This window comes from Nerophis ophidion, linkage group LG05 (genome assembly GCF_033978795.1).
Source record: "Nerophis ophidion isolate RoL-2023_Sa linkage group LG05, RoL_Noph_v1.0, whole genome shotgun sequence".
In the NCBI taxonomy this organism is placed as follows: domain Eukaryota; kingdom Metazoa; phylum Chordata; class Actinopteri; order Syngnathiformes; family Syngnathidae; genus Nerophis; species Nerophis ophidion.
Genome location: NC_084615.1, coordinates 12,330,257 through 12,344,286, shown reverse-complemented (window position 1 = coordinate 12,344,286; position 14,030 = coordinate 12,330,257). Strand labels below are relative to the sequence as shown.

The following is a 14,030-nucleotide window of genomic DNA, read 5'->3' as shown; positions in this document are numbered from 1 at the left end:
AAGTGGCCAGGTAGGAGTCGACCCCACTGTGACAGGTGTACCTAATGAAGTGGCCATCCCTCTAGGACTCCAGCCCACCTTGACAGGTGTACCTAATGAAGTGGCCATCCCTTTAGGACTCCAGCCCACCTTGACAGGTGTACCTAATGAAGTGGCCATCCCTCTAGGACTCCAGCCCACCTTGACAGGTGTACCTAATGAAGTGGCCATCCCTCTAGGAGTCCAGCCCACCTTGACAAGTGTACCTAATGAAGTGGCCATCCCTCTAGGAGTCAAGCCCACCTTGACAGGTGTACCTATTAAGTGACCATCCCTCTAGGAGTCCGGCCCACCGTGACAGGTGTACCTAATGAAGTGGCCATCCCTCTAGGAGTCCGGCCCACTGTGACAGGTGTACCTAATGAAGTGGCCATCCCTCTAGGAGTCCAGCCCACCTTCACAGGTGTACCTAATGAAGTGGCCATCCCTCTAGGAGTCCAGCCCACCATGACAGGTGTACCTAATGAAGTGGCCATCCCTCTAGGAGTCCAGCCCACCTGGACAGGTGTACCTAATGAAGTGGCCATCCCTCTAGGAGTCCAGCCCACCTGGACAGGTGTACCTAATGAAGTGGCCATCCCTCTAGGAGTCCAGCCCACCTTGACAGGTGTACCTAATGAAGTGGCCATCCCACTAGGAGTCCAGCCCACCTTGACATGTGTACCTAATGAAGTGACCATCCCTCTAGGAGTCCAGCCCACCTTGACAGGTGTACCTAATGAAGTGGCCATCCCTCTAGGAGCCCGGCCCACCTTAAACAGGTGTACCTAATGAAGTGGCCATCCCTCTAGGAGTCCAGCCCACCTTGACAGGTGTACCTAATGAAGTGGCCGTCCCTTTAGGAGTCCAGCCCACCTGGACAGGTGTACCTAATGAAGTGGCCATCCCTCTAGGAGTCCAGCCCACCTTGACAGGTGTACCTAATGAAGTGGCCAGCCAGGACTCAACCCACCTGTGACAGGTGTACCTAATAAAGTGGCCAGGTAGGAGTCGACCCCACTGTGACAGGTGTACCTAATGAAGTGGCCATCCCTCTAGGAGTCCAGCCCACCTTGACAGGTGTACCTAATGAAGTGGCCGTCCCTCTAGGAGTCCAGCCCACCTTGACAGGTGTACCTAATGAAGTGGCCATCCCTCTAGGAGTCCAGCCCACCTTGACAGGTGTACCTAATGAAGTGGCCATCCCTCTAGGAGTCCAGCCCACCTGGACAGGTGTACCTAATGAAGTGGCCATCCCTCTAGGAGTCCAGCCCACCTTGACAGGTGTACCTAATGAAGTGGCCATCCCTCTAGGAGTCCAGCCCACCTTGACAGGTGTACCTAATGAAGTGGCCATCCCTCTAGGAGTCCAGCCCACCTGGACAGGTGTACCAGCCGTTGACGAAGCCCTTCTGCAAGTGCGGTGCTGCGGGTAAAGTCCTGCAGGTGCTCTGCTGTGGGAAGGCGTGGCCCGCCTGGCCGAGGTGGTACTGGGCAGTCGGGGCCCTGCTGGTGTAGGTTCCAGCTCTGTGTAGCAACAGGGGCCGGGACCCGCCCTCCAAGCCGGCCGGGAGAGGCGACCTCGGGGTGGAAGCCTCGTCCACACTCCCCGGGGACGGGGCCCCGAGAGGGCTGGGGCAGACGGGGGCCTCTGAGGTGGTTTCCCCGGGCCGTGGGCTCCTGGGCCCCCGGCTGCAGTGCAGCTTGAGGTGCTTGCGCAGAGAACTGGGGTGCGTGTAGGACTTGTGGCAGCCTGGCACTCGGCACACGTAGGGCTTGTCGCTGGAGTGCACGTGCGAGTGCTTCTTGCGGTCGCTGCTGTTGGCGAACCTGCGGCTGCAGCCTGCAAACTCACACCTGAAGGGCTTCTCACCTGGCGGAGGAGGGAACACAACCCACAACTTCATTAGGCCTTCATCAAGTCCTAATAATCACCATACTGATGCATTATCATACATAAAGTCACAAGCAGGATGTATATTGTTGCATTATAATACATAATAAAGTCATAATGAAGAATATAATGGTGCATTATAATATATAATTGTCATAATAATGACCTTATTGTTACATTATAATACATAAAGTCATATTAATGATTTATATTATTGCAATATAATATATAATATGGTCATAGTAATGACCATATTGTTGCATTATAATCCATAGTCATAATATTGATGTATATTTTTGTATTATAATATACAAGAATGTCATAATTTTGACATTATCGTTGCATTGTATTACATAAAGTCATAATAATGACATATATTATTGCATTATAATATATAATAAAGTCATAATGATGTATATTGTTGCATTATAATACATAAAGTCATAATAATTACCATATTGTTGCATAAAAGTATAATACATAAACTCATAATGAAGATGTATATTGTTGCAAAATAATATAAAATAAAAATTAAAAATGAATATAATGTTGCATCAAAATCTATAATTAAGTCATAATAAAGAATATAATGTTGCATCATAATATATAATAAAGTCATAATAATTATGTATATTTTTGCATTATAATATATAATAAAGTCATAATAATTACCATATTGTTGCATTTTAATACATAGTCAGAATAATGATGTATATTGTTGCATTATAATATATAATAATGTCATAATAATTATGCATTATAATATAGAATAAAGTCATAATAATTACCATATTGTTGCATTATAATACATAGTCAGAATAATGATGTATATTGTTGCATTATAATATATAATAATGTCTTAATAATTATGCATATTATTGCATTATAATATATAATAAAGTCATAATAATTATGCATATTATTGCATTATAATATATAATAAAGTCATAATAATTACCATATTGTTGCATTATAATACATAGTCAGAATAATTATGTATATTGTTGCATTATAATATATAATAATGTCATAATAATAACCTTATTGTTGCATTATAAAAAATAAAGTCATAATAATGATTTATATTGTTGCATTATAATATATAATAAAGTCATAATAATGACCATACTGTTGCATTATAATACATAAAGTCATATTTATGATGTATATTGTTGCATTATAATATATAACAAAATCATAATAATGATGTATATTGTTGCATTATAATATATGATAAAATCATAATAATGATGTATATTGTTGCATTATAATATATAATAAAGTCATAAATGCATATATTGTTGCAATATAATATATTATGGTCATAATAATGACATGTATTGTTGCATTGTATCATGTAATAAAGTCATAATAATGACATATATTGTTGCATTATGATATATAATAAAGCCAAAATAATGACCTATACAGTTACATTAATATTTAAAATAAAGTCATCATTATGACCTAAATTGTTGCATTATAATGTATAATAAAGTCATAATAATTACATATTGTTGCATTATAACATATGCTACAGTCATAATAATGACTTTTTATTGTTGCATTATAACATATAAAAGAGTCATAATAATGACAATTATTGTTGCATTATAACATATAAAAGAGTCATAATAATGACAATTATTGTTGCATTATAACATATAATAGAGTCATAATAATGACAATTATTGTTGCATTATAACATATAATAGAGTCATAATAATGACATTTATTGTTTCATTACAACATATAATAGAGTCATAATAATGACATTTATTGTTTCATTATAACATATAATAGAGTCATAATAATGACATTTATTATTGCATTATAACATATAATAGAGTCATTATAATGACATTTATTTTTTCATTATAACATATAATAGAGTCATAATAATGACATTTATTATTCCATTATAACATAAAATAGCGTCATAATAATGACATTTATTATTGCATTATAATACATTCCTGGAAGTCTCTGTAATACTTTGCCATTGTGAGCCAGGGCCGTAACAACACATCCAGGAAATATTCCACTTAAAAAAAATATTGGGTGATAATATTGCATATTTTGTGTTTTTATTTTCACCAAAAAACAGGGTTTTCTTTGACAAACACAGCATACAACTTAAATCTTTAAAATCATTATATTGACAGATTGACCTAATGTTGATCTGGAGATTTAAAACTTGAATAATAATAAAACAAAATAATACTGAATAATGACACATTTTTAAATTTTTTTGACCAAAACCCTTTGGGGTCCCTGAGATCAAGCCTGAGTGGAGGCCTAAATGTATATTTTTTATACATATATTCAGAGGTGGGTAGTAACGCGCTATATTTACTCCGTTACATCTACTTGAGTAATTTTTGGGATAAATTGTACTTCTATGAGTAGTTTTAATGCAACATACTTTTACTTTTACTTGAGTATATTTATAGAGAAGAAACGCTACTTTTACTCCGCTCCATTTATCTACAATCAGCTCGCTACTCGCTACTTTTTTTTATTTTATCGATCTGTTAATGCACGCTTTGTTTCAAAGTAGGATCAATCACATGCCTGCGTTTCACCAATCAAATGCAGTCACTTGTGACGTTGGACCAATCAAACAAAACCAGGCGGTCACGTGACCGTCACACGTCGAATCCGACCTAATAAAGTTGAAAAACTTATTGGAGTGTTACCATTTAGTGGTCAATTGTACAAAATATGTACTGCACTGTGCAATTTACTAATAAAAGTTTCAATCAATCAATCAAAAGTGTAAAGGAAAAAAGACACTTTTCATTTCAACCGTACTTCCCGTCAAAAGCCTAAAGACTGATCGCACAGTTCCTGTCTTCACAATAAAAGTGCCGCTCCATCGCGCCTGCGCTAACAAAATAAAAGTCTGCGAAAGCCAGCGCAAACAAGCGAGCAAGCTACGGAGTTTGCCGCCAATGTACTTCTTGTAAAGTGTATAAAAACGAATATGGAAGCTGGACAAATAAGATGCCAAAAACCAACCACTTTCATGTGGTATTAGACAGAAAAGAGGAACTTTTTTTCTCCTCCATTTGAAAACGTGGACATTATCAGCACTATACTGTCTGATTCCAATCAATGCAAGTCATCAGAATCAGGTAATACAACAACTTATATTCTTGTCTTCATGAAAGATAGGAATCTATATGTTAAACATGCATGTATATTCATTAAAACACCTTCAACATGTCAACAACAACGGCAAAATGAATAACTATAAATTATATACTGTATATATAAATGTATGTATATATGAGGTAGATCACCTCGACTTGGTCATTTACTAAGTAATTGATTAACGTTGAAAAACTTATTGGGGTGTTACCATTTAGTGGTCAATTGTACAGAATATGTACTGTACTGTGCAATCTAATAATAAAAGTTTCAATCAATCAATCAATCAATCAATGCCTACTGAGCCTATGGTGCTGTTAAGTTATTGTGGCTCAATTTGCTTTATTTTTATTTTTATTTTCATGTATTATTATTTGATATATATTATTGTTTTAGTTGCTTAAGAGATATTCCTGGCTCTGAATTTGCTCATTGCTATTTTTATGTTTTAGTGCATTATTTGTTGCCGTAATCATTAAACAAACAGGTTACTCATCAGTTACTCAGTACTTGAGTAGTTTTTTCACAACATACTTTTTACTTTTACTCAAGTAAATATTTGAGTGACTACTCCTTACTTTTACTTGAGTAATACATCTCTAAAGTAACTGTACTCTTACTTGAGTACAACTTCTGGCTACTCTACCCACCTCTGCATATATTGTATTGGTTTTTAAAATAGAAAAATGTCAAAATGGCCCCCGCTTGCGGCCCTAAGTGGAAAAAGTTTGGACACCCCTGGCCTACTGCTTTTCGGTCAAGCGCAGGAAAAAAAAAAGTGACAGAAGTCAAACTAAAAAAAAAAAAAACGTCCATTTTTATTTGGGCTTTATGGAACTTTGTCCTTCAGCGTAAATGTAGGTCAAGTTGAAATGTGTGTTTGCCAGCAGTTGCCAGGGAGAATCATGTTCAGTGTGTGTGTGTGTGTGTGTGTGTGTGTGTGTGTGTGTGAGTCCACCACCCCCTGACTTGCGCTGCATTGCCTTGCACACATGGGCCATGATCATAAACACATGCTCGGTTTATAGAGTGAGCGTCTTCCCTTGCAGCCATAAAAAGACAGTCAGGAGTTTGCAGAATTCACAGCAGGAGGAAGTCGTTCATTCCTGCAAACATTTACACTACCAGTCATCTAATGTTTGTTTAGACCTCACGTCTGGGGAAAATAGGGCCCGCGGGCCACATGCGGGCCTTTAACATTTTCAGTCCATCATTTTTTTAGACCTCCATAATCAAAAGTGTGTTTGCCATTGTGCTGTTTTTTAAATGAGCGTAAGTCTTTAATTATGGAAAATGAAATCTGCACTTTTGAGTGTTATAGGAGTAATTAGGGTACCTAATGAAGTGGCAGCTCAGACAAGGAACAAGGCAGAGTGGGCGGGGTTTGTTTCCATAGCAGCCAGCCCCAAAAACACAGTCAGGAACAGTTGCGGAAGCCAATTTTTACAACAAAATGTCTGCCTAAAAGTGATAATATATCATATTGTAGGTGTTTGTTACACTTTGCATTCATATTTTGCTGTTTGTTACATTTGTGTTGTGTTTTGCTTGATTGTAAAAGATACACAACTATGGAGGAGCTGGTCTGAGAAGTAAAAGATGTCAAATGTTGTTAATATTCAGTGTTTTATTGTTCATAGTTAATATTGTAAATCTCACGTAAAAGAGGAGGGACATTAATACGTTGTTAATATTCAGTGTTTTATTGTTCATAGTTAATATTGCATATCCCTCGTAAAAGAGGAGTGATGTTCATAAGTTGTTAATATTCAGTGTTTTATTGTTCATAGTTAATATTGTAAATCCCACTTTCTTTATTTTCATGTCCTTTTTGGGTGTCCCATTCAGTAAAAAACTGTAAAATTCTATTTTTTTGGGTGGTCTGTCATAACTTTTTTAGAACTCGATGGGACATTGTGACTTTTGGTATTAGTGTTCCTGGAAAAAAGGGAGCCAAACACACACTGTACAGCGGATTTTTACAGCTAAATGTGTATATATCATTTATACAACAAATGTTGTGCATAAAAGTAATAATATATCATATTGCAGGTGTTTGTTACACTTTGCATTCATATTTTGCTGTTTGTTACATTTGTGTTGTGTTTTGCTTGATTGTAAAAGATACACAACTATGGAGGAGCTGGTCTGAGAAGTAAAAGATGTCATATATTGTTAATATTCAGTGTTTTATTGTTCATAGTTAATATTGTAAATCTCACGTAAAAGAGGAGGGACATTAATACGTTGTTAATATTCAGTGTTTTATTGTTCATAGTTAATATTGCATATCCCTTGTAAAAGAGGAGTGATGTTCATAAGTTGTTAATATTCAGTGTTTTATTGTTCATAGTTAATATTGTAAATCCCACTTTCTTTATTTTCATGTCCTTTTTGGGTGTCCCATTCAGTAAAAAACTGTAAAATTCTATTTTTTTGGGTGGTCTGTCATAACTTTTTTAGAACTCGATGGGACATTGTGACTTTTGGTATTAGTGTTCCTGGAAAAAAGGGAGCCAAACACACACTATACAGCAGATTTTTACAGCTAAATGTGTATATATCATTTATACAACAAATGTTGTGCATAAAAGTGATAATATATCATATTGTGGGTGTTTGTTACACTTTGCATTCATATTTTGCTGTTTTTTTACATTTGTATTCTGTTTTTGTTCCGTCTTTGTATCGTATTCTGTTGGTTTTCGACTTCCTTAGTTCCTGGTGGCACTTCCTGTTTTGTTCTGTTGCCATAGTCATGCATTAGTGTCACCTGCCTCTTGTTTTTGACGCGCACCTGCCCCGTAATTACTGTCCTTATTTAAGCCTGCCTTTTCCGTTTACTCGTCCTCACATCCTAGTTTCTGTTCCACGCAACAGGTGACGACGCTGATTCGTAACTCTGGTAAAATACTTTTTTTGTTCTTGCTAGCTTCCACACTATACTTCCTGTTTTTGTTCATGTTAGCTTCCGCGCTGTGCTTCCTGTTTTTCTAGCTCCCATGCTAGCTCTTTGTTTTGCCTGTTTATGGCTAGTGCAAGTTTTCTGTTTATAGTCTGTTCCTTAGTGTAAATAAATCTTAATTTCTTATGTTCACGCTGTGTCCAAGTCCGACTGCATACTTGAGAGAACGAACCCGCACAACGATGCCAGCGAACTGTCACAAACACCCCAATAAGTTTTTCAACTTGGTTAAGTCAGCGACCATGTTAATCAATTCATGGTAAATCCCACTTTCTTTATTTTCATGTACATTCTGGGTGTCCCATTCAGTAAAAAATTATAAAATTACAATTTTTTTAGATGGTCTGTCATAACTTTTTTATAACTATGGGACATTGTGACTTTTAGTATTAGTGTTGCTGGAAAAAAGGGGCCCAAACACATACTTTATATGTAATTTTACAGCTAAATGTGTATATATCATTTATGCACATATACACATTGGCCCCCAGGACACATTTTTTCTCTCAATGTGGCCCCCGAGTCCAAATATTTGCCCAACTCTGCTCTGCCTTAACTGGTGTTTTTAAACCCAATTAAATACAATTAAACCCAATTAAATACTGTGCTTTTAATGAGGGAAAAGATGCTAGAATTAATGAAATGGCGGAACAAAAAAATCATCAAAGTGTGTAACATTTAAAAACAAAAAAGGGATCGTCGTCCTCCAAAAATAAGCCTGCGTGTGTTGACATGTTTTACATTTGCGAGGACGAGGATGGTGGCTGCGTGGGTGGGGGCGGCGGGGGGGGTGCACGTGACGGCCACGTCACACGTTCGCCGGTGTCCCGGGATTTATTTCATAATTTGACTCGCATGATGTGGGAGCGCCCCCCCCCCCCCCCCCCCCCCCTCACCCTCCCACGCAGCGTCCTGCGGGCCCCACGCATCGCCTGCCTGCTGCACACGAATATTATACACTCGGGATATTTACACGGAGAGCAGACGGGATTGGTGTCGGTGCGCAGAGCGATGCAAAAAACTGGAATATCCATAAAAAAAATACTGATATCAAAAGTGGTGATTGTATGTTTCTGTTGCAAAAATGAAAATGTTGAATTGTGAATTTCTACTTGGCGAGAAAAGGCCTGGTCTCAGTATTTGGCAAGATGACGGTCATATAGAAAAGTGATCACTATTTGGCATGTTGATGTTCATTAAGGAAAATGTCTCACTATTTGGCATGTTGACGTTCATTACGGAAAATGTCTCATTATTTGGCATGTTAACGTTCATTATGGAAAATGGCTCACTATTTGGCATGTTGACGTTCATATAGAAAAGTGCTCACTATTTGGCATGTTGGCGTTCGTAAAGAAAAGTGCTCACTATATGGCATGTTGACATTTGTATAGAAAAGTGCTCACTATATGGCATGTTGACGTTTGTATAGAAAAGTGCTCAGTATTTGGCATGTTGACATTCATAAAGAAACGTACTCACTATATGGCATGTTATTGTTCATATAGAAAAGTGTTCACTATTTGGCATGTTGACATTCATATAGAAACGTGTTCACTATTTGGCATGTTGACGTTCATATAAAAAAGGGCTCAGTATTTGGCATGTTAACGTTCATTATGGAAAACGTCTCACTATTTGGCATGTTGACGTTCATATAGAGAAGTGCTCACTATTTGGCATGTTGGCATTCGTATAGAAAAGTGCTCAATATTTGGCATGTTGACGTTCTTAAAGAAAAGTGCTCACTATTTGGCATGTTGACGTTCTTAAAGAAAAGTGCTCACTATATGGCATGTTGACGTTTGTATAGAAAAGTGCTCACTATTTGGCATGTTGACGTTCATAAAGAAAAGTGTTCACTATTTGGCATGTTGGCATTCATATAGAAACGTGTTCACTATTTGGCATGTTGACGTTCATATAAAAAAAGTGCTCAGTTTTTGGCATGTTGACATTCATATAGAAACGCGCTGACGTTCATATAAAAAAAGTGCTCACTATTTGGCATGTTGACGTTCATGAAGAAAAGTACTCACTATATGGCATGTTGACGTTCGTATAGAAAACTGCTCACTACTTGGCATGTTGACGTTCATATAGAAAAGTACTCACTATATGGCATGTTAATGTTCGTATAGAAAAGTGCTCAGTATTTGGCATGTTGATGTTCATCAAGAAAAGTGCTCACTATATGGCATGTCGACGTTCATAAAGAAAGGTGCTCACTATTTGGCATGTTGACGTTCTTAAAGAAAAGTGCTCACTATTTGGCATATTGAGGTTCTTAAAGAAAAGGGCTCACTATTTCGCATGTTGAAGTTCGTATAGAAAAGTGCTCACTATTTGGCATGTTGACATTCATAAAGAAAAGTGCTCACTATTTGGCATATTGATGTTCATAAAAAAAGTGCCCAGTATTTGACATGTCACATTCATAAATTACAGTGCTCACTATTTGGCATGTTAACGTTCATAAATTAAAGTGCTCACTGTTTGACATGTGACATTCATAAATTAAAGTGCTCACTATTTGGCATGTTGAAATTCATAAATTAAAGTGCTCACTATTTTACATGTGACATTCATAAATTAAAGTGCTCCCTATTTGGCATGTTGAAGTTCATGAAGAAATGTGCTCACTATTTGGCATGTTGATGTTCATAAATCAAAGTGCTCACTATTTGGCCTGTTGACGTTCATAAAGAATAGTGCTCACTATTTGGCATGTTGACGTTCATAAAGAAAAGTGTTCACTATTTGGCATGTTGGCATTCATATAGAAACGTGCTCAGTTTTTGGCATGTTGACGTTCATAAAGAAAAGTACTCACTATATGGCATGTTAATGTTCGTATAGAAAAGTGTTCACTATTTGGCATGTTGACATTCATATAGAAACGCGCTGACGTTCATATAAAAAAAGTGCTCACTATTTGGCATGTTGATGTTCATGAAGAAAAGTACTCACTATATGGCATGTTGACGTTCGTATAGAAAACTGCTCACTATTTGGCATGTTGACGTTCATATAGAAAATTGCTCACTGGATGGCATGTTGACGTTCATAAAGAAAAGTACTCACTATATGGCATGTTAATGTTCGTATAGAAAAGTGCTCAGTATTTGGCATGTTGACGTTCATCAAGAAAAGTGCTCACTATATGGCATGTCGACGTTCATAAAGAAAGGTGCTCACTATTTGGCATGTTGACGTTCTTAAAGAAAAGTGCTCACTATTTGGCATGTTGATGTTCTTAAAGAAAAGGGCTCACTATTTCCCATGTTGAAGTTCGTATAGAAAAGTGCTCACTATTTGGCATGTTGACATTCATAAAGAAAAGTGCTCACTATTTGGCATATTGATGTTCATAAAGAAAAGTGCCCAGTATTTGACATGTCACATTCATAAATTACAGTGCTCACTATTTGGCATGATGACATTAATAAATTAAAGTGCTCACTATTTGACATGTGACATTCATAAATTAAAGTGCTCACTATTTGGCATGTTGACGTTCATGAAGAAATGTGCTCACTATTTGGCATGTTGATGTTTATAAATCAAAGTGTTCACTATTAATCAACATGCTCATTATTTGGCGTGTTGCCGTTCATGAAGAAATGTGCTCACAATTTGGCACGTCGATGTTCATGAATCAAAGTGCTCACTATTTGGCACGTGGATAAATGAAAGTGCTCACTATTTGGCAGGCGAGGTGTCGGCGTGTTCAGGTAAAAAGGGTACCTGTGTGTGTCCTCTTGTGGATTTTCAGGTTCTCGGAGCGCGCAAAGACCTTCTGGCAGCCGTGGAAAGGACAGGGAAAGGGTTTCTCCCCCGTGTGGACGCGGACGTGGTTGACCAGCTTGTACTTGGCCTTGAAGGGCTTGCGGTCCCGGGCGCACCTCTCCCACCGGCACACGTACACGGCCTGCTCGCCTCCCCCGACGTGCTCCACGGTCACGTGGCTGACGAGCTCGTACATGGTGCCGAAGGCCCTGGAGCAAGGCACCTTGCAGCCGGGTCCCTCCGGGCCGGTCCACTTGCACACCAGCTCGGTCTTGACGCAGCGGAAGAGAGCGTCGCCGCCTCCTCGGTGCGCCAGCGGCTTGTAGAGACCCAGGAACTGCGTGACGAGCTGCTGCCCGCCTCCCTTGGGACTCAGGCCGGGCCCGTACGGGTGAGTCCGGGCCAGGAGGTCCCCGGGCAGGCCGAGCATCCTCTGGCCGGCCTCGCTGCCGGAGGCCTGCTCTTGGTAGCTGCCGAAAAAGGCCCCGGTGCGGGCGTCCCTGTAGCCGGCAAAGTCCCGGTACCGGGGGTTGCTTCTCGGCGACGCCGGCTGCTCGGTGCCGGGCGGCATGATGAAGCCCCTGCAGGGCTCCGGGAAGTGGGGGAGCGAGTGGTCCACGTAGGCGCAGGACCTCGCCTCGGGGTAGTCCCGCAAAGAGTGCGAGGGGCAGAGTTTTAAGGGCGTGCCAGCGGGGTGCTCCCCGGCCAAAGGTGGCAGCGCCACGCTGGGCTCGCCGGCGCTGACGCACGGCAGAGGGCAGAACCTCGGCAGGCCGCTCATGCTTGGGCTGGCGGTTAGAAGAACCCCCGCACACTTTCAAAATGTCTTTGAATCATCTGCATGTGAGACGTTTGGCCGCCGACTCGGCTGCGCAAAGACGCACGGCCGCGCGTAAAAGTCCCATTCTGTTGCCCTCCTGATTTGTGGCACCGACGCTGGCCGCGAGATTGCCCTCGCAAACAGGCCGCGGCGCAAAATATAAAAGCACAGCAGGCACGGCGGCTTTTTTCAATGTGAGCTTGGGGATTGGCTGGAATGTTTGGTGATTGACAGGCGCCGGGGTCTTCTTGAAAGGGGGCTGCACAGCGCAGGCGCTCGCCGCACGACGTCCCTTTTTTTCCAATGGAGCAGAGAAAATGCTCTGGAAAGTGCCAGCAAAGCTCCAAAAATATTGCTCGGGGCGCTCCTCGGCCCGCCAGGACGACCCCGGCCCGGGAGCACAAACTGGGGGGGAGAAAATGCGCAAAGTCCGCTGATTGAAAATGACTGCGAGACAACTTGCTTTTTTTTTTTTTTTTTTTTTTTTCTTCTTCCCACCCCAAAACTATTTGGAAACCTTCCCACTGCACAAATAAAGAAAAAATCCGCCAGTCCGCTGCAATTATTGTCAACCTTCTGATTGGAATTCCAGGTTTGCAAAACAGGAAAAGTTGCGCCAGGAGCCAACTTGCACTTTTTGAAGCAACAAGTGTGACAAGGCTTGGTATTTTTTTTTACAACATGAGACATTTATTTGTTTGTTTGTTTGTTTGTTTGTTTTTCTTCTCCTCAGAGGAAATAGTTCCAAGTGCGGTGGTTACAACAACACGTTTGGGCCCTCAAGTCCTACAATATTCTGCATTTAAAAAAAAAAAAAAAACATTAGGAAATGAGGGACGAACTAACTGAGGGGAATATAATACAACAACAATAATGACACCTTTAAATATTTTTCCCGTTTGTTTCTGCTGAAGAAAGTTGACATAAATATTTAAAAAAAACAATATGTTGTCGTCACCTGCAGAGACTGTCAGAAATAAACATGATAAGGGCCACAAATCAGAAGAAAGGCCCACGCAGAAGGGATAGGGATGGTCACGTGACTCGAGGTTCAAGTTCATTGGTCATTTATTGTACGCAAAGATCAATGAAAGACACGTGATGCGTGTCAATAAATAATATTTGAATAAAACAATTCATCTTTTTTTATTTGACCAATAGTTTCTCCATAATGCAGTATTTATTTTGTATTATTTAGTTATCTATAAATATATATATTTTTTTTACATTTTGGTTATTTTAATAGAGAAGAATGCACATATCTGACAAAAGTGATGGACCTGCTTATGCATGATTATAATCTACAGATATTAGGACGAAGTAATAAGAACAATAATACTAATTATGATAACAATAAAAAATAATAATGATGTGATGTTTAACAAATGTTA

At 39.5% G+C, this 14,030-nt stretch overlaps 1 protein-coding gene across 3 annotated transcripts in view; it reads right to left on the bottom strand.

The window, feature by feature from the left end:
* Positions 1-1,195: 1,195 nt before the first annotated feature.
* zic6 (zic family member 6) overlaps positions 1,196-14,030 on the bottom strand; it is a 196,642-nt gene continuing 183,807 nt past the window's right edge. For 2 of the 3 annotated variants that reach the window (XR_009806653.1, XR_009806652.1), the window contains one exon: positions 1,753-1,891. Coding sequence is in view for 1 of the 3 variants with exons in the window: in XM_061899554.1 (XP_061755538.1) it covers positions 1,380-1,891; positions 11,778-12,600 (1,335 nt within the window). In the remaining 2 variants the exon portion in view is untranslated. Of the gene's footprint in view, positions 1,892-11,777; positions 12,616-14,030 lie in introns of those variants that run through there. The other variant, XM_061899554.1, reaches the window with a different exon arrangement.